Source organism: Sylvia atricapilla, chromosome 14, assembly GCF_009819655.1.
Source record: "Sylvia atricapilla isolate bSylAtr1 chromosome 14, bSylAtr1.pri, whole genome shotgun sequence".
NCBI classification, from domain to species: domain Eukaryota; kingdom Metazoa; phylum Chordata; class Aves; order Passeriformes; family Sylviidae; genus Sylvia; species Sylvia atricapilla.
The window spans coordinates 17,726,500-17,747,368 of record NC_089153.1 but is presented as its reverse complement, the minus strand read 5'-3'; the positions used below and the strand labels follow the sequence as shown (position 1 = coordinate 17,747,368).

General features: G+C 44.5%; 1 protein-coding gene across 2 annotated transcripts in view; it reads left to right on the top strand.

Annotated features, from left to right (window-relative positions):
• The first annotated feature begins 5,785 nt into the window (after positions 1-5,785).
• AFF4 (ALF transcription elongation factor 4) overlaps positions 5,786-20,869 on the top strand; it is a 40,676-nt gene continuing 25,592 nt past the window's right edge. The window contains exons 1-6 of one of the 2 annotated variants that reach the window (XM_066329435.1): positions 5,786-6,679; positions 10,551-10,677; positions 12,100-12,870; positions 14,157-14,201; positions 15,046-15,132; positions 20,045-20,081. In XM_066329435.1, the coding sequence (XP_066185532.1) occupies positions 6,672-6,679; positions 10,551-10,677; positions 12,100-12,870; positions 14,157-14,201; positions 15,046-15,132; positions 20,045-20,081 (1,075 nt within the window). In that variant the 5' untranslated portion in view covers positions 5,786-6,671. The remainder of the gene's footprint in view (positions 6,680-10,550; positions 10,678-12,099; positions 12,871-14,156; positions 14,202-15,045; positions 15,133-20,044; positions 20,082-20,869) is intronic. The other variant, XM_066329436.1, reaches the window with a different exon arrangement.

Sequence of the window (20,869 nt, the reverse complement as noted above, 5' to 3'; positions counted from 1 at the left end):
CTAATTCTGTTTTTCCCCACAGTGAAGAGGAACAGGAAATCAGAAAAAAAAAAAAAGCTCCATCAAAATGGGAATTTAGTTTGTGTGATGTCGTGTGTTTCGTGGGCAGAGGAATAACCAGAGTTTCTGTGGAAAAACAAAAATAGTTGGAGAGATCTGCCAACGTAACTTTCCAGTGTTGCATTACAATTAACATAAGCACTTCCCTGTTTAAAGATCATTTTAAAATTGTTTGGTCAAAGTCCAGATTTGAAAAACGTTAAGATGGAAATTTCAGAAAATTGAATTTGAGAAACAGGTTGAAGAACTTCAAGGAACATGTTGTAACTTGAACCTAATGGAAATTGCTGAGTGAAAAACACTTGATTTTACAAAGATTATTGTATTTTGGTCACTTCAAGAGGCCTTGAAGCACAAAGATTGGCCAAAAGGAGATGGAATGGATTGATATGCTGATATTTTCCCTATTTCCTGGGGTGTTTTTTATGTTCTGAGTTGTCCTCTATGGAACAGAGCTCCCTGAGAGTTTGTTTGTGTGTTTTAAGGAGGTTTTTTTTTTATATTTTGCTCTATTTCTTTGGCATCTCCATGAAAATCTTCCAGTTCACCTCTGACTCTTGTGGAGCTGCTGGAATCCAGCCTGGCTGTGAGTGAAAAGCACTGTGGCCACATGGAATATTGGGTTAAATTGCCTGCTGGTGAAGTTTGGGCTTTCTAGTTAATGAATTTATTTTTCAACTAATTAATTTAGATTTCATTTAGCCTTCTGATGCTGATAGGATAAATTAGCATCATATTATGGCATTGATTTGCCGTGGTGGAAACTGGTGTTTGGTGTAAACCAGCCCTTAAAAGATAAAGGGTGAAAAGGTTTTTCCTGGAGCAATTGCTCGTGCTGAAGGAGCTCCACTAATTATATTTAATGAGCAAAAAACACAAGTGAGGACTTTGCACTGTGACACATTCTTAGCCAATAATTACCAGAAATATGTTTTAATAGGAGAGAGTTTTAACAAGTAGTCTTCAGCTCAAATTTGTTAATCACTAATAACCTCCTAAAAAACGATTTTCTTCAGGTTTTTTCTTCAGTTTTTTTTTTTTTTCCTTCAACTTTCTCTCTTTTTTTTTTTTTTTAAGTGGAAAAAGTTGCATTATTTCCTGGCCACGTGAAGCAAGGTCCATGCTGAATTGGCATTCAAAAATGGTTTTGTTTGTTTTTTCTTATTTATTCAGTGGAATGTTCAAGTGCGCCCAGTCGTGATTTGCTGACAGACTTGAAGCTCAAGATGGTCAGAAATATGGGTGTGGTTTAATCTTCATTGCTATTTTCGAGTCCAAAATTTGGATCTCATTAGCTGCTCTGATGGGCTGCTTCTTTGCCATACAATTTATTTCAAAGCGTTATTCAATTTTTTTAAAAAAAAATTACTATGTGTGACTCTCACTATAAATAGTGACTCATACCTTTAAAAAAAAAAATTAATTTGAATTTGTGCTCAGAAGAATTGCATTAATTAAACCCCCAGTTCGGGGTGTCCAGCAGTGCCTGGTGCCTGCTCAGCCTGGAGCTTTAGCAGCTCTCACATGGAATTTCTGGGGCACTTGAAGCAGATTTGCCTCTTCCAGAGACGTTTCCAGGCTCCAGCTCTGACCCAGCTCGGTGTGAAGTGGCCTCTTGCATGAAGGGTTTTGAAACTCAACTGAATTTTGCCATGGCTTTTGCAATGATTCTTGTGTTTGCCCTTAACTTTGTGCCACAGAAAGCTGAACTTCTCTTTCTGGTGGCAAAACTCACCGAGTCTCACTGGCTGGAAGGGAAATGTGTTGGTAGAATTCTGTGTTTTGTAGTTTTATGTCTTTTGGTTTAAGGCTACATCCAGAAAAGTGCAAAAAGTCGTAGGAACTTTGGGGGGAAAAAGTCCCCAAACATCATTATTATGGGAAAATAAGATGTCATTTGTATAAAAAGAGTTTGTTCAGCTAAATTAACATTTATCAACTGTTTACCTGAGATAAAAGATGCTCCACTAAATGCACTCTTTACTCCATGGGGGCAGAAAATATGGATGTTTTTCTCAATCTGCTCAGGGGGATTGTAAAGTACAGGTGGCATTTAGTAGGTAGGATGAAAAGTGGAAAACTTTCCATTTTTTTCAGCAGTGTTTGTTTGGAAGCACAGCACATCAAAGCTGGGGCTTTCCTGCTGCATTTCAGCTTCCCTCTGTAGATGGTTCTGGGCCTTTCCTCTTGCTTCCAATTTTTTTGCTCTGCCTGCAGATCTTAAATTCTCCTCTTCCCTAGGTCATTCCAGACTTTTAACTACTCTGTGCTCTCATTCTTCAGCGTGTTTAAATTTAAAAAGTAAGTTTGAAGGTACCAGGAAGCATCCCAGGTCTCAAAGCTGTCGTGTTCTGACAGCAGATTTTAGACAAGTAGGAAATGATGCTGAGTTTGGTAAACCCTTTACACACAAGTTAGGGCTGAAAACTGGGAGGGAAAATTGTATTCTCACTTTTCTGGCACTCAGAATTGTGGATTTTGGGAAATCTTGGAGCTGCAGAGCAATCCCAGAACTGCTGCAGCTGCCAGGGGAGCACTGGGCCTTGTGAGAGTTCACCACTTCTGAACAGATATTGATAGTAATACACTGATGACAATTTAGAGAATAATATTGATGGATCCACCCCGGTGGTTTTGGAGCTTCCCCTGCTGCTGTTCTGGGAACAGCCTGGACCTGGATTTCCCTTTAGGTTCTGTGGCTCACCCCCAGTGGTTTCCCATGGTTCTGAGGAGAGTTAAGTCATTAAACAATGAAGTTTTAAATTCTGTTTGCTCTGCTGACCTGCTCCCCAGCATCCTCCTGCTCTTCCTCCATCCCTCAGAGCCACATTACAGAGTTATCATCTCAAAGCTGATGTTCAGCTCAGTGAGGGATGCAGCACAGTGGGTGAGCCTTGGTCACGGAGGGAAGCCCAAGATAAATGTCTTGTGAGACAGATGATCTTACACTGAGGCTGGAGGAAGTGGCAGTTAAACCAGGGTAAAGTGTCTGATAAACTTTTTCTCTCCTTTCTTTTGCTGTAGTTGAGATGGGAGAAGGTTGTGAACCTCAAATGTGATTTTTCCCTTTTGCCTTTTCACTCCTGCTTTAGATGGCACCTCATTAGAACCCTGTCTGCTGTTTCAGATCTTACACAGAGCAGATTTATCAGAGAATTTCTGTCAAGTGAATCCTTTCTTAATCCTAATGCCAGAGTTCATAGCACTCAAATGTAATGATGTCTTTTATGAAAGTAAATTATTGGGAGGAAGTCAGAATGATAATAGCCAGATTAATGTTAGATGTCTGAATAACTATTGCTTAATAAAATCTAAATGCCAATTGTCTTGGCTTCAAAGTTTAAGCAGATGAACATGTAGGCACAGGAATTGGGTTATTAAGTTTCTGCCCAATTAAAGGGCAGAAATTTGTTGGGAAACTGTGTTGGAATATGCTTTGGTTCGCCTGTGTGGACATGAAAGGATTGCATGTAAAAATGCTGAATTTGTGATGGTCCATCTGTGCACTGGGGGAATTAAGAGACTCTCCAGTGATGGAGGGTGGAAAGGATGGGGAGGAGGTCCTTGGTGGGCTGGGAGGTGGAACTGGGCTGAAGTTGGCTGAGAAGAGATTTAAGTGAGCCAGAGAAGAGTGTTCCTGGTGGATGGCTGAGCTGGAGGTCAGTCTGCACTGCTGGGCTGCTGCTTGGCTGATCTCCTCAGGCCAAGGAATTCCACTGCCTGGCAAAGAAAGTCCCTGTTCCTCAGAGTAGATGCTGCAAATAGAAATACAAAGGCTTGGGAAGGCAGAGTTGAAATTCAGCTTTAGTGAGCAGCAGCAGCTTCACTTCCCTCTCCTGGTTCTTGTGGCAGCAGTTCCTTGAGGCTCCTGTGTCTCCTCTGACCTGGAATCCTGACCTGGCCTTGGGGTAGGTGCAGAAAAAACAACTGTAGTGACTTTGTGGTGTCCATCCCCGAGGCTCTTCTCCTCTGAGCCAGGGATGTGCTGTGACATCCACGGTGTCTGCCAGGATGGAGCCTGGGGAGAGAGGGACAGTGATGGGGGAGTGACCCTGCCTCTGCTCCCTGGCCTTGGAGGGAGCAGGGATCTGTGCTGGGCTTTCCTGTTCCTCTCCTGTTCCTGAAGAGACTCCAGAAAGGAGGGATGGATGTCCTTGGAGCAGCTCTGCTCCCTGTGAAGGAAAAGAGTTGGGAATTAATTTCTGTGTTTAGCAGGGAGGAGGTTCCAGACATTTTCCCTCCTGGGTAGTACTTCTGCACAAAAATGAGACATTTAAGATATGTGCTTGTGCATTTTTAAGGTCCCTTGAGTGAATTACATCACACCAGTCTTGCAAATTCTTGCATATAAACAGTTTTAAGCTGTTGTAGTAGTATGGTTTAAAAATGGACTTAAAATTGTTTTAAATGAGGTGCAGTGCAAGTGCTGAATTTAGAAATGTCCTCCTTGACTTGGCTTCTAAAATCCAGTTGCTGGGGCTTCACTTTTACCTTAGTTAGTTCTTTTACCTTACCTTGGCAGGAGGAGTGAACTGGATGATTCCTGAAGTCTCTTCCAACCCAAGCTCCATTTCTCCCTTGCTTCTGTCTGCTGAATCTCATGTATGATGAATGATGCACCCAGTTCTCATCTGGACTTGTTAAATGAAATGTTGCATTTGCAGAGCCTCTTTCTAAAGGATCCCCAAGTCATTTTCCAGTGGTTAGTGTTGAGTTACAAATGATCATTGTGATTCTTTGATCCACCATTGCTGTGTGTTGGCTTCTCAGGTGGAAGATGCTGACTGATCCTCAGAGAACCTGCCATTGGAGGGATGAAGGGCACTCTGGCAGCTAAAACTCCAAAGCAGCAGGATGTAATTACTTGCACCATCCCTTGTCTGAGACGCTGGAATGAAGGCTGAGCTCCCACAGAAAGTGCTGTGGAATTTCTCTCAGCTAACGGTGGTGAAGGATTTGTGCTGCTTTGTCTGGGCAGCAGCACAAGCCCAGGCACATCGTGCTTGCTGGGGATTTCTGGGTGCTCCAGAGCTGAGTGGGAAGGAGAAATGCCTGCAGCAAACTGCTGCCTCTGCCCTCCCTGGGAGTTCTAGTCAAACATTAACCAGACCTAGGCCAACTCACTTTTTTATTATTTTTATTTAAAGCTCTCCCACTCTCAGTATGTACAAAGGTGTTCCCACACTGCTCTTGGGGCACTTTATGGTATTCTGTTGGATGTGCAGTAGGAATTCCTGATGGGACGGGTGGGATAGAAGCGTTTGTGTTTGTGTTGTAGGAATGAGAGACATTTATGTTTCAGTTAGTGGGGAATCTGATTTATATTTGTATCGTATTACCAGTACAATTGTATTTGAATCGTATTCTCAAGAGCTCACATGAAACCTTGGAAAGAGATGGAGATGGAGCTGTGGAAAAGCTGATTCTCATCAAAATAGTTGAGCAAGACAATGGCTCAGGGTTTCCTGTGTTCACCTGTGCAGCCTCACCTGTGGTGGCGAGTTATGGGATAGAATTTTGGGATACTGGAGGTGTCAGAACCTTTCCTTTGGCAGAGCAGATCCCATATGCACCAGGAGCCATCCCAAACCTCTCCCTTGGCACGGAGCCTTTTGTCAGGTGAGGGGCAGAAACAGAAAACTTTTGAGAAGCTGGTTTTGTACTCTATCTGCAGCATACAAAAGTTATTGAATTCTGTGTAAGCTCTTGTTTTAGTTGTGTTCCTTATTTCAGTTATAAAACTCTAAAGGTGATTCTGCCGCTTCTGGATTTGCACCATCACAGTTATCCTCTAAACCTGTCCTGGAGAATCGTCCTGTTTGTGCCTTTTTGGGCAAAGCTGTATTGTTTTAGTAGGAAATGCTACATTTTTTATTCTGTTTTTTTTTTTTTCTTCACCATCACGTAGAAAGTGGAAGATTATATGTACGTTTCTATAAGTAGCTCTTGGTGACACCAGGGCATGTTCCTCTTTGTGTGTCGGTGTTTTTGTGTTAATTTTGTTGTTGCAGGGCAGTTATTTTTCAATGTCTCCCTCTTTAAACAGCTCCTCTGGGAGTGCATTTGTATTAAAAGCTGACAGAGTGTCCTTTTAGGCTCATGCACATGATTTCAGGGCAGGATTTGTGGTGATGCCCTACTTGATGCACAAGCTGGGACAAGTGTCCTGTGCCAGCTCCTGAGATGCCCCTTGCCCATGATAAAAAGAATATTTGAAATAATCAACAGGTATCTCTGGATGCAGCATTAAGGCAGCTTCAGGTATTTTTAAATGCCTTCTGAAAACATCATTCCTTGTTGCAGGCAGGCTCCCCAGCTCTTTTCCCCCTTGGTTTTAAGAAAAAAGGATGAAATCATGGGAGCTGGGTGTGCCCCTGCAGCTGGGTGTGCCCCACAGGGAGTTGGGATCCTGCACGTTCCCTCTCAGCCTGCTTCTCCTTCCTGGCCAAACCTTGGCAGACAGAATTGGAGTTTCATCGCAGCCAATTAACCAATTCACTGTTTGATTCCTCTTGCTCATGAAACCAATTGAGACTGAAGAATCCCCGGAGTTGAATGAGGATGTCTGGAAGGAAGTGGAGGTGTTGTAGGCAGCCTTTGAAGATGTGCTGATGGCTGGGTGAGGTGTGGTGTGCTGGGTCAGGTCCCTTTGCATGGGCTCCCAGTGCAGGTTCCTTGGCCAACCTTCACCTTTGATGGTTTTGGCTCATTGTGTCTGGAGAGATGCAGAAATTCTGCTGGTGCTGAGCTGGAGGCAGGACTTGGCTGCCTGATGTGGTTCAGGGGGCTGGGAAGGGTTTGCCCAAGGTCCTCTTTCTTTTAACAGCTTTGCCAGGAGAACTCGGGCAGTGTGGGTGTGCTGGTTGGGCTTTATCTTCAGTCTGGAGATGTGGTCCCAAAGTCCCAGGGCTGAGGGAGAGGTGGGAAGCAGGAGAAGGCAGCACCAACTCTGCCAGTTCATCCCACAGGTTACACATCCATGTGATGATCTCTGAAGCCAAAGCCGTGCCCTTGGTGCACGAGGGATGAACAGGAACATCACATGGGATTGAGGAAGGGGTTGGAAGGAGAAATGCCAGCTGTGTGTGTGGTCTGGGTGATGTGCTGGGCGTGCCTGGAGCAGCAGAGGATGGTGCTCCAGGAATACACACAGGGAGGCTGCCTCAGGGGTGTCTGTGGGTTCCCTGCTGGGTTCCCTGCTGGGTTCCCTGCTGGGTTCCCTGCTGGGTTCCCTGCTGGATTCCCTGCTGGATTCCCTGCTTGTGTTCAGCTCTTCTGTTGAGCTGGAGCAGAGGTGTGAGATGTGAAGGGTTGGTTGTGCAGAGCAGCCTCAGACACAGGGACTGTTCAAAGTACAGTGGGGCACATTGCAGGAGGAGTGACTCAAACTGTGTAGGGTTCAACTTCCTAAAAATGAAATACTCTGCTGTGCTTTAGGACTGTTTTCTGATTTTAAAAAAATTTTGGAACTTCTCTTTTCCCAGATGTGGAAACTAAGACAACTTTGACCCTTGCTGCAGGGACATTGTTCAGGCTCTCTTATTCTGGCTCTGCTCCTCCTTCACACTTTAACTCAGGCCACCTGAGAAAAGGGGAATTTTAGCAGGATCATCTGGGTAGCATCAGGTACAAGGCAACAGGTTCCATTTCCACTTGCAGGCCTGTGCAGGGAGAGAGCAGAGGTGCTGTCCTTGTTCTCAGAGGATGGGGTAGGAGTGGTGAGAGCAGTACATTTAGTGGATATTAAAGGTTTGTTATGACTTCAAGTGCTCTGAAAACTGATCTGCTGCAGTTTCCTACCTGCTGGAGTTAATTAGCAGTGATGCTGATGAGCAGACAGGCCTTGGACATCTGCCTTTCAAAGAACCTCTCCTGGCTTTTCCTGAGCATGGGAACGTTTCCCTTCTGCTAGGCTCGTGGCTGTGGAAGATGTGGGTTTGAGTGGGAAGTTGTCTGAAGTACAGAGCTGAGGAAGCCCCACAAACTTCCTCTATTTACACATTTAATGCTGGTGTGATTTTAATGGCCTTGTACACATTACAGGCACTTAAAATAGCTCTGTGTGGAGATTGGATGGTTAGATACCAACAGGTCTAACTTGTATCACAGTCAAACTATTTGCTCTAATAAGAAATGTAAAAGAGTTAAAACCCCCTGAACTAAATCCCCATACAATCAAGGTGACTCCCCATGAGGGTGTTTATCATTTACTGTATTACAAAAGGCTGGGGAGGAGTGATTAAAAGTGTCATTAACTGGTATCTTTCTGATGACTAATTTTACATTGACCTGGGCAGGTACAGCCAGATCAGCCTGAGGTTTGCACGTGCTCAGATCTCAAGTGAATTTGTGCTGTAATGTTCCTTTTGTGTGACAGTGTTGGTACAAATTATTGTCTTCAGCTCTGAGAGTTACAGGAAATGTTGATGCAATTTTAAAAGATGATGCTTGTCTCTGTAAAAAATGGTGAAGGTCTTTGTAAATATTTAAACCTCTGTTTGGAAAGCAGAGGTGTAAAAGTCTTTGTTAGGCTTATAATATTCTGGATATATAGCTGTATATAATTCCTGATCTTAATGTATTGCTGGGAATGAACCACCCAGAACCAGAGCATTCCCATTCCCTGCCCCAAAATTTGCCTTTAATAGTGAATGCCAGGGACTCAGACTGTTCCAGTTGGCTTTAACTGATCAGTGTCTGTAATTAAATCTGATATTTATCTGTGTTGAAATCATGCATATGTAACAAATTGGGCTGCAAAGAATGAGCTTTTTAAGCCTCAGAGTTCTAAAATGACTTTGTCATCAATGCCAGAAGGATCCCAGGAGTTTGCTGGACACATTCCAGTGCACAGGTCCCTGTCCCAGCCTTGATGGCCACCTGTGGTACCTGACTTCAGCTTACAGGAGAACTGGAGAAAAAAAGGCATTTTTCCCATAAGATCTAAGTTGTATTCACGGGTTTGGGATCAGCACAGAGCTGGGTGGTGCCAGTGCTTGTACCTTGTTTGCAAGGCAGGGAAATACAACAAACCTGGTGCCTTAGAAAGCATCAAAGGTCTCATTTTACCCCTGGCTTTAGTCTGCTTTGGGCAGCCTCTGAGATTTCAGTGCTTTCAGAGCAATAGACAAAGTGAGGCCAAATGGGGAAGAAATAGAAGAGGTTATAAGAGGTTACTGAGGTGAAAAGATTCATGTTTTAAAAGCTGAGCGATGGGTTGAACTTTTCTGGTTGAGAATGCAATAGGTGGGTTTGCTCAGCTTTCAGAGTCATGCTCTAGCAAGTCATTTATTATTTTTAATAATCAGACAGCTGTCTAAAGACATGAAATAATGATTTTTCTAAGCAGCCAACATTTTCATTTTAGGCTGCAAATTATGCGGTGGAACATCAATTTCTTCCCTGGATGCACCTACTGTACTTGGTGCAGATCAGTAAAAAACATTTCTACATCTCTTGGTGCAGAGTTTAGCACAGATTGTGGCTGCTCCATCCCTGGAGTGTCCCAGGACAGACTGGACAGGGCTTGGAGCAGCCTGGGACAGAGGGAGGTGTCCCTGCCCTGGCAGGGCTGGCACTGGAGGAGCTTTAAGACCTCTCCCAACCCAAACCAGTCTGGGATTCGATGTTAAAGGAGTTAGTGGCACCTTATTTATCATTTTGTTTATTCTTTTATGTCCCAATGCTGAGTCAAGCTTCACAGGGAAACTTTTCCAACTTTTGTGTGTGTTTTGTAAGAATTTGATGTATTTCTGTTAACAGAAGCAGTGAGACCAAGCTGCAAAGGAAAGTTTGTTAAGAAGGGGGATTGGCAGGTTTTTAATCTGCATTTTTGCAGTAGGAGGACATGGTCCAAGGCAAAAGGTGCATTGCTGCCAGAACTTCCTGAAATTACTGCTTTGAGTTGAAATGCCTTTTGGGAATCAGGGAGGGAGAGAGACCTGGAAACCACATCAAAGCTTGAGGTTAGAATATATTGGAGAATGGGTGCCAAAAAAAGGTATGTCAGCACCAAAAATAACCCTAATCTACAGGAGAAGCTAAGCACTGAATGGGTGGGGGGATGGCAGAACATCTGGGGGATGTGGGGGAGAAAAGGTATTTTAGAAATGAATGGGAGATGTTTGGCGTGGGCTGGAACCGAGACGATTCGAGCGGCTGAAGTGGTTTGAAATAGTTACTTGCCTGAGGACTTGGTGGATTGTTTTCCAGTTTTATTTTTTTTTTTTTTCCTTGCTGCACAAAGTTTCCCTGTTAGAAGCCAGCCTTGGGTTGGGGGTTACAGCCCCTTGGAAGAGGCTAAAATTGGGCAGTACTGAGGCATTTTGGCCATCAGGGGGGTTCATAACAGAGACCATTCCATGGCCAAACAGGGCCAGAAGCTGTTTGAGGGCACTTAGATCCCTCCTTTGGGCACTCTCATCCCTCCCCTGGGCCCTCACATCCCTCCTGCTTCCCTCTGTGATCAGGACTGATCTTTTTGCTCGTAGCAACATGAACCGTGAAGACCGGAATGTGCTGCGTATGAAAGAAAGGGAAAGGCGAAATCAAGAAATTCAGCAGGGTGACGAAGCCTTCCCACCCAACTCTCCTCTCTTTGCTGAACCGTACAAAGTGGTGAGTTCCTGCACCTCAGAAAAATGCAGGTTTTATAACAGAAAATCGGGTGCAATTTGGTGTTTTGTTTTTATCTGCGTTCCTGTTAGGTCAGAAGTTCTTACGGCCACCGAGTGATTTAAGCAGGGCTTGGAAATAAATCTGGGCAGTCACAGCTCCACTGGCAGATTTAGAATGCTGGGGAAGGGGAGGAACCTTTCTAGGGAGTGAGCAAAAGGAAAATAAAACCATCACATTTTTTTCCTTCCTTCCTTCACCTTCTATACAGTGCCTCTAAACAATGAAAGTGTCCATTGTGTGATGCCAAATTGCCATTTTTGGGGTGCTTTAGCCTGCTGCTAAACTTTCCAACCTTTTATCAACACAATCCAGAGCTGGAGAAGTTCAGGAAGAGAAGGTTTAAATGGCAGGTTAATTTTCAATGCTGGAATGTTTGATATGACAATTATCAGCTCTAATTAGTGCTCCAGTAGTTTGTATCTGATGTTTCAGTTTGGTTTGAAGGAGCTGATTCTGTTTGTGGTCTTGCACAGCTTTCAGCCTTTGCTGGGTTTCCTTCCAGGTTGCTTTGCTGGACAGAACTGGAAAAAAATAACCTAATTCTGGATTAACTAATAAAATATTAACATTATGTGTTAATGAATAATAATAATAATATATTATTATTATTATATCTTAATTACACAGTTCAAAATTCACTTTGAAAGCAAACCCTTCCCTTGCTGAAATTTCAGCTGGTTTGCAAGAAGTAAAACATGACTGAAAACTTTCTTCTTGCAAGAGGAAAGTTGAGAAAGACCTGGTGGTTTTTTTATTCCTGTCCTCTCATTACTTTCTTATGCTTGATAACCAAATTCTGTGTGTATGGAGTTAACTGGAGCTGGCTGAGATGCACGGGGGGGTGATTCAGGATCCCAGATTTGGAAAACAAAATGGTTATAGAAGAAAGAGCCCTTTTAACTGTGTGCAACAAACATTGTGCCAATATAAATACCAATTAAAAATGACTTACGGGGGTGAGGTTAAGTTGATTTTATTTTACTGCTAATTAAAGCCTTTTAGGACTGATGCATTCTGTATTAGAGAAATTACAGTCTGTAAGGTGACAGGAGGCATCTGCAACTTTGCAACCTGCATCCAGCTCAGCAGTGCATTACTTGATTATTGATGGTTCAGCTGTTCCTGCTGCTGAATTTTCAGTCCGCTTTGGAGAGTTAAATATATATTATTACATATTTTCAATATGTTTTTGTGAGTCAAATTGCTGGTTTGAGAACTAAAATTCAGGATTGGGAACGCTGGCAGAGAAAAAGGTGTGTTCTAGCTGGAGTTCAGGTGAAGCGCTGTAGCTGTCAGGTCATTTAACCCCACGGGGAGTTGCGATGGGTTCTAAATGACGATTTTTGTGGCTCCTTGTCCCAGACCAGCAAAGAAGACAAGCTGTCCAGCCGCATCCAGAGCATGCTGGGGAACTATGACGAGATGACGGATCTCATCGGGGACAGACCCCTGCAGAAGATCGTGGCCATTCCCAAGCCCTCGGTTCCCGCGGCGCCCGATGACAAAGGCGCGGCCGGTTTTTTCGGCGAGCAGCGGCACGGCGCGGGCTCCCACCAGAGCAGCAAATGGACCCCGGTGGGGCCAGCCCCCAGCACCTCAGCGCAGTCCCAGAAGCGCTCGGCGGGGCTGGGGGGCCACGGGCAGCGCTCGGGGGGCGGCGCGGCCGCGGGGGCCCGGCACGAGCGCGACTCCTACGGCGGCCGTAAGAAGGGTCAGCACGGCTCCGAGCACTCCAAGGGCCGCTCGGGCAGCCCCGGGAAACCTCCCGCCGTGTCCTCGCTGCCCTCGGGCCACTCCCGGGCCCACGGAGGTGACCACCACGGCAAGGACCATCAGCGCTCCAAATCGCCCCGGGACCCCGAGCCCAGCTGGGACTCTCCCTCCCGAGTGCCCTCCTTCTCCAGCGGGCAGCACTCGACACAGTCCTTCCCTCCCTCGCTCATGTCCAAGTCCAGCTCCATGCTGCAGAAACCCACTGCCTACGTCAGGCCGATGGACGGGCAGGAATCCATGGAACCAAAGTTATCCTCGGAACACTACAGCGGCCAGAGCCACGGCGGCGGCGTCAACGAGCTGAAGCCCAGCAGCAAAGCTCACCTGACCAAGCTGAAAATCCCTTCCCAGCCGCTGGATGTAAGTTTGCTGGCTGTGTCCTGCCTTCTTCCCTGTAAATCCGCTCGGCCGGGGGTTTTCCAGCCTCTCCGAAATCCCAATTTGCCTAACCCAAATGGAGTTTGGAGTAAACACTGTGTTTTTGTTACTCAGAGCACCTTCAGCTAAGCTGATGGGGAGCACGCAGGAGTAATTAGTTTTGTCTTCTGCTTCTTCAGAGTGGAGACTGGGAGTTTTATTAAATAAAGGCTGAGACATTCAGAAAGGCTGACTTAACCCCAAGAGGCCAATTTTCACGGAGTATTTCTCTAGTCAGGAGTTAGGGAAATTGTAGGATATCCACAAATATTTTGACAAGCTGGGTAAATCCATTGTTGTTCCTGGGAGCTGAATTGACTTAGAGTTGTTGATACAATCTGCCTGTATCAGATTTTCTTTTGAAGTCAGTAGCAATTACTAGATGTGATTATTATACCTTCACACCAAATTGAGCAGGGTGCAGAACTTTTATCAGTTGTGCTGGATATAAAATACTATTGGGTTAACAACTTTGAGGAGTTTGGTAATTCCCGAATCATTAAGACACGGGCTCTGACTCCAGCTCACTTACAAGAAGCCTTTCCTTAGCAATAAAATCTCATTTCATCTCCTGTCTTAACTGCTTGAGTCGTGGTAGCCAGAGAAAAGTCCTTGCTCCTGGGATTGCAACAGATAGCAAAGTAAGATCCAGCACACAGGTAAGGAAATCAGAAATTGCTTTATTTGTGAAGACTTGCCACATCAATGCTGATGCAGTGAATCCTTTAGTAGCTTTGCTTCTTTCTGCTTGTGGCAGCCAGGGATGCAGGAGATTCATGGTTTGGTAATTCTTGCTGTTCCTGGGATCACTGTGATGAGCGCTGGACTTGGGAATGCAGTTTGTCATTCCTGTGCATTCACGGTCCTGCACTCCAATTCAGATATTATCCTGGGCTGCTTCCAGGAAATGACTGAAAGCTGTGATTCTCTTTCTCCTCTCTACAAGTTTTTAATATCACTGCTTGCCTGTGATCACTTCAACTGTCAAGTGAAAAGTGAGAGATTATTATCACAGTTTTATGGATGTCATGTATTTGCTTTTCATAACTGTGACTCATGCCATAAAAACATGGATCTATCTGATATTAAAATTGATGAAAAGAGTTAGCAGAGGCTGTTTGTGTCTATGTAGAGTCCATATGAGTCACAATAAGGACTGAAGTTTGTTTTTAACTGTTTGTAGCCCCTGGAAAATTCGGGAGATGTTAATTTTGAGTTTTGATTTGTAGGCATCAGCCTCTGGTGAGGTGAGCTGCGTGGATGAAATCCTCAAAGTAAGTTCTTTGTGTTCTTTTCCCCAACTTTGTTGAAAGTACAACATTCCCAAGGAGGGGGAAGGACTGTGCAGCTCTCAGAGCCTGTCCAAGTGCAGGTGGTGACAGGAGGGCACAGGAGACTGGGCCAAACTGGGAGCACAGCTGGACACTGGGTGTTGTGCTGTGCACATCATCTCCTGCAGATCCTCCCTGCATTCCTCCTCCCTGATAACCAGAACTACATTTCTTCCCCCAAAAATACAGTTTTGAATGCTGGTGTTTTAGGTTATAGTAAACGCTTCGGCAGCACTTCCCCTCTCTCCTACCTGGGTTATTTTCCCAAGTCCTTTTTCCCTCCTGTGATCCCCTGTTCTGTGTCTGCTCTCACAAAAGGATCAAAAGATCCCTCTGGAGCAGTTCCATGGCTTATTATTTCCTGTGACCTTCAGTACTCCAGGGGCCTTGGAGATGCTCGGAGAGAAAAGGAGGCACTTGGCAGCTGCAGGCTTTTGATTTTTTCCCCCCTTTTCCTCAAACTCTGCAGGCTTCCCTTTCTTAGGATTCTTCTTCCCACACACTCTGAAAGAATCTGACTCTGACTTGCACTGCAGGTTATCTTCAGGCCAACCAAGTTGATTGATTTATGCCTTGCTGCTTGTTATTATGTCATAACTCTCTTCTCGTGGGTAGCAATTTAACAGTCAGGTTTACATGCAAAATCTTTGTTGCACATTTGGGAAATTAAGATTTGGATATAAAGCTTAGTGAAGGATGAACAATGAACTGAAAATGGAGAGAATCCAGATTGCAAGTTGAAATCTGTTCTATTTTGATAATAACTTTCCTTTTTGTTGTGTTTTAGGAGATGACCCACTCCTGGCCTCCTCCACTCACTGCCATCCACACCCCCTGCAAAACTGAACCCTCCAAATTCCCCTTCCCAACAAAGGTCAGTGCTGAATCAAACAGTGGATGCTGTTGAAAAAGTAACTCCTGTTAAAGATCAGGATTTTGGAACTCCTACATTCAGTTCTGTAGAATCTGGGATTGTTTCAGTGCTTTGTCCCCCTTTATTTTTCTTCACATCATCTGTCAGCAATGGCCTTATGAAAAATGTTCTTGGTTTTCCTCTGATTTGCACAGACAGTCTGCAAAGTTATCTATAATACTGCTTGCCTTTTTAGGTTTTTATTGGATAAATACAAACTTTTGAGGCTTGAAGATGCCTCTGAGCCCTTTCCCTAACAGGGAAACGCTTTGCACCATTTTGTGTAGAAACAAGCGAGTGTCCATGTTGCAAAACCAGGCTGAGTGGTAAATGCTGAGCAATTTAAATGGGCTTTTCTGCATAAACTGAATTTTCCTCTCAGTTTGAAATCCATTAGTAGTCGTATGAGATTCTTTTTGCACTTTCAATTACAAAAAAAAAAAAAAAAAAAAGACAGTTTAAGAATCACATTTTGCTGAAGAAATCTTTTGTTCCAAAAGATCCTCTTCCCAACCTCCTGTGTTCTTAAGAACTGCTGAAGGGTTTAAGCAATTAATTCCAGAGAGAAATCCACCTCTGCTGCTGTTGACAGCACAGGGCACGTGTCCAGGGGAGCTGCTGGAGCTGACACCTCTGAGGAAGGAATTCTCCTGCTGCCTCCCCTGAGGCTGGGACTGGCAGCTCAGGGCTTCCAGGGCCCTGGGAGTTGTTTGCCTTGAAGAGCAGCTCTGCAGGATCCTGGAAACCCAGGGGAGGCAGCTGTGGGTAAAACCCAGCATGGGCAGCTGACTCACCCAGGAATTCGTGCTCTGCTTCCTGGATCTGCTGATTACCACTAAAAGATTGAACTCAACAATGTGATTTTTCTCCAGACTCAACATCTCTCTGGGATGAATTGGGTTGCTCCACCCCTGACTTGGCAGAGCTTCAGAGTGAAGAAATTGCACTGTTTTTGTCTTTTAAAAGTTACCTGTGTAATTATTCAGACCGTGCTCTCTCTGACCAGCTGTTGTTCTAGACACCACTTAATTGCTCTTAATTTCCTGTTTGATCCAAATTGCTCCCCAAAACAGAACATCTGAGGGAATAATTTTAAGAAGACTTTCTCACTGAAGTTTCTACTGTTGTCTCTCTAATCCCATCCTTTTATGTTTTGACATGACAGGCAAAGGTTGCAGTCCCTGTTGGAAGGGCACATCCACAAACCTCCCCTGGCCTGGTCCAAGTTCAGGTTCTCATCCTGAGCCAGGGGCAGTCCTGCTCTGTGTGACCTGCCCCTGCCTCACTGCATTTTGCTTCTCTTCAGTGTCAAAAAAATGCAGAATTTACTGTTCAGCTCTCAGCTTTACTTTGGAAGGCATACCTGGAAATAAATCCTGTTTTCTGTTTTCCTAGCATTAGATCAATATTAATCTTGCAAATATTACTTTTAGTCAGGGTTTATTTGTGTGTTATATAAAACTGTCAGCCTGGAAATACTTTGTACCTTTTCTTATAAGGAAAGAAATTCCACACCTTTCCTCATCAACAAAGGTCCTTATTCCACCAATTTGAGTACTCATTCCTGAGCCTTTAGGGAGATATTTTCCATTTGCATTTTGAGCACACTTGGCTGTGGGGCTGCTTGGTTTTAGTTTCCCTGGCACTTGACTGAGTTTGGGAAGAGGAAGGTGTGCAGAAATCCATGTGGCTGTGACACAGAGGCCACGTAACCCTGCACAGCTCTGGTAATGTTTGACCAAAAAAATGTGCCTTGTGGTGCTTTTTGAACCTCTCAACCTGGATTGTGTCTCTTCACCCAGTTTGCAAAAAATTCCATTTATGGCTGCTCGGAATCTTTTGACTCTTTGCCAGCTTTTTTATTTTGTGGCTGCACATCTTAGCCGTGGAACTCCGTCAAGTTCTCTCTCTGCATCCAAAGCCTATAATTTCCTCTGCCTTCTCCCCTCTGTCATTCTTGGCAGCAGCAGCTCTGCAGAATTCCAGGGAGTTAGTGAGCCATAGGCTTGTGCAGTCTGGGCCCAGAGCAGAATCCACCAAACAAAACACAACAGTGGTTTGCTTTAATCGAGCAGTTCTGGTGGAGGAAAGCTCCTTCTCTTTCATACTGTGCCCCATTTATTGCCAGTCATCTGCTGAAGGGTTTCACAGCACTGCCCTCGTGGGCACAGCTTGGTGTGTTCTTCCTGCTCACATGAAATGAAGCTGCCCTTGGTGGGCCACTTGATTTTATTTGTCAGGCTCTTGGGGTGGGATCACTTTCCCTGTGTGTAGGGAGTGAGTAACTCAGAGGAGCCCAACCTCCTGACTGGGGCCTCTCTGATTACTATAAATATATCCAACAGTTCCCAGGAAGTCTTTGGATCAGAAGAGAGAACTCCATGAAAATAGGTCAGGGAAAGTTTTATGGATGCCGTGGAAAAAACGCACATTCCTGTGTCTTGATAAAAAGTGTTATCCTGTGACCTAACACTCTATAATTTTATCCGTGGGCTCCCAGTCAGACACTGCAGAAATCCTGGCAGTGTGGATAGAATGCATTGAGCAGCCCAGCTGCTGGCTGGGAGGGAAGGCTGGAATTCCAGGGCAGGCTGTGCCTGTACCTCTGCTGAGGTGGTTCTGTGCTGCAGCATCCCTGGACACACACACACCTCCTCCTGAGAAACAGGAACGAGAGCTGAGCTGAGCTTTCAGGTATTAACTGGCAATGGGCCCCATTCCCTGAGCCAGGGGATCTGCTGCCCCCTGTCCAGCTGGAGAATTCCTCTCTCCAGGGTTTTTTTGTCAGAGTTTTTGTTTCCTGCTCCGGTGTCTTCCCTGTGTAACCTCAGCCCATTCTACTTTGCTTTAAAGGGTTTCCTTCCTTTCAGTTGTTGCCAGTTTCTTACTGAAACAAACCTTTAGGAGCTGCTGCTCTGAATAACCTGGGAGTTGAGAGTAGAGCTTCTTTTTTTTTTTTTTTCTTTTACCCTCTGAGTTTCTTAAAGAACTATGCATCCAGTAGATGGCAAGGGAGGTGGAAAAAGTTGCACATTGAGCCATAACACCTCATTAAAGTGCACTTAGCTGAGAGCCAGTGCTTTGCCTCTGAAATAGGAAGTTGACTCAAGTGAGGGATTAGGCAGGTGTCCTCTGCAGAATTCCCAGTCCATGTGCTGCTGGAAGGGGGGCAGTTCCCCATCCTGTGCTCCCCCAGGGCTGTGGCTTTGGAATTGTGAAGTTTGTGCTCTTTATTTCTTTTTTCACTCTTTTTTTTTGGCTTGGGTAAAGCACTGAGCAGCCAGTGGCAAAAGGTAACCAGAGATTCACACCTGCCTCCTCCTGCCTGTGCAAATGATAAGAAATGGATTTATTTTGAAGGAAGTGTGGCTGTTCACCAGACTTCCCTCCATTTTTGCTTTGCTCTTGAATTCTTTCTTATTTTTTTTTATTATTATTTTTAGTGTCCCTTCTTTTCAGTTAGTAAAGAGCAGGAGTATTTGAAACACCTCCCAGGGTGAAGTTCTCCCTTACGAAATTCTCCATCCACAAAAGTCTTCTTCAATGCACTGTTCCCTTTTTGAAATACAAAGCTGAGGGAAATTGAAAACATCTCAAGGGTGCTTTGCTGTGTGAAGCTATTGTGTGTTTAAAAACTTCATTCTGTAAACTGCCTCTGTAACCACTGCCTGGCCCTGGCTTGGTGTGAGGGAAAAGCAGGTCACAGGTGTACCAGGGAAAATGGAATTCATTGTTGAGTTGTAGCTCTGGTTTGCCATTGCCAGAGCATGTGAGTAAAATGTGTGTATAGAACTAGAAATTGAAAATATCAGACTCGATTTATTTTTCTGGGGCTGTCAGTTGTCCTCATTTTGAAATGAGGTCAGGAAGGTCCTATTTTAAAAAGGCACTTGAGCCTGGAAGGGAGTTTGCAGTGGCTCAGTAATCTCTGTGTATTTGTTAAAACAATACTTCAGGATTTCAAAAAACTTCCTAATCTGCTGTGTCTTGGGAGTTAGAATTGGACTTGCTGAAATGGGAATACTGAGGGTGATACAGTTTGCAAGATTTCATCTTTCCTGGCTGGTTTTATAGGAGATTGGGCAGGAATTGTTCCCTGGCACAGCTGTGGCTGCCCCTGGAGCCCTGGCAGTGCCCAAGGCCAGGCTGGATGGGTTTGGAGCACCTGGGACAGTGGGAGGTGTCCCTGCCATGGCAGGGGTGGCACTGGGTGGGCTTTGAGGTCCCTTCCAGCCCATCCTGTGAATCTCCAATAGCATTTTATTGGCTTTTGGAGCAGATCTGCCTGCCCCAGGCTGGGTTTAACCACACGGAGCCTTTGGGGCAGGGAGTGCAGAGCTGATCACTCTGATACCTCACCTTGTCCCTAAGGCTCTCTCGTGGCTGAGGAATATTTGTTGTTCAGAGGTTTTCCCTCTTCCTGTGTGTGCCTGGAGAGGGAAAAGGAGGAGAAAAGAGTTGGAAGGAAAACACTTCCAGCAGCAGCAAAACTGTGTGTGTGTGAGGAGCATAAACAAACGTCCTGAACAGTTCCTCTCCATCCGAAACACAGAGGAGGAGGATGGGATTTAGGGAAGGCTCCCAGGGATTTGGGAGTTTCAGCCCTGATGTGCCCTTGGGAACAGCAGGAAGTGGGTGAGGAAGAGGAAGGTGAAGGTCTCACCTGGAGTGCCCCAGGGCCCAGAAAAAGATTCCTTTTTTTTTTTTTTTTTTTTTTTTTTTTTTTTTTTTTTTTGCTTGTTGTTATTTTTTTCCCCTTTTCCAGAGACTCAGTGTCATCCATTAGGTAGGAAGAATATCTTCCTTACAGCCTGGTTTTTAGTACCTTCAAATTCCCACTGAAAAACCCACTTGTGATCTTTTATTCCCCCAGGAGTCTCAGCAGTCCAGTTTTGGCACTGGAGAACAGAGTGAGTACACGAAACTTCCTGGAATGTGTTTTTGTTGCCATTGGGTGTTCTCAGCATCTCCTAAGATGTCAGGGGCTTTAGGAAATGAGGTTTTCCAGACCAGGATGGAGTCTGACTTCAAATTTTCTCTGCTTTCTCTAGTTTTAAGCTGTTAAAACAGTTACTTGATTTTCTTTTGCATTTCCTGTTCAGATCTCAGAAGTTATCACTGAGTGGAAGAGTGATGTGTTTGAGGAAAAAGATGTGTTTTAATTGATCCAATTCTTTACAGAATGCCTCTGTGGCTGACTGATTTGAAAATAACTGAGTGCTATACCAAAACACCTTAAAAAACCCAACTCCCTGCTTAGGGACATATTAGAAACCAGAAGAGTGCTTTTCTTTTATTTCAGTGGAAAAAGCACGTGGCAGTTTCACCATTTGTTTTCACTTTGACATTTTAAAGACAGGAGAGAGAACTGGTCAGGAACTTATATCACATGCTATTATCTTTGAGTTTCTTGCACTTTTGGATGTTAGAAAAAAAGTAGCTTCTATTTCTTTCAACTGTCATTATTTTGAGTATTACTGAAATGAGCACAAAACTCAGGTACATACCAGGTAAAACTGAATTAAATTTGTGCTGTTACCTTCCACTTCCTCTTGAAGTGATTAAACAGCTTAAATAGTAAAAGAAGAATAGTTTATTCTTAGATATTCACAAGCTGCTTAATCTGAACATCTGATACAGTGGGGAATTAAGGAAACAAATTCAAGCTTAATTCCATAATGCTAAACCATAGGCTCAC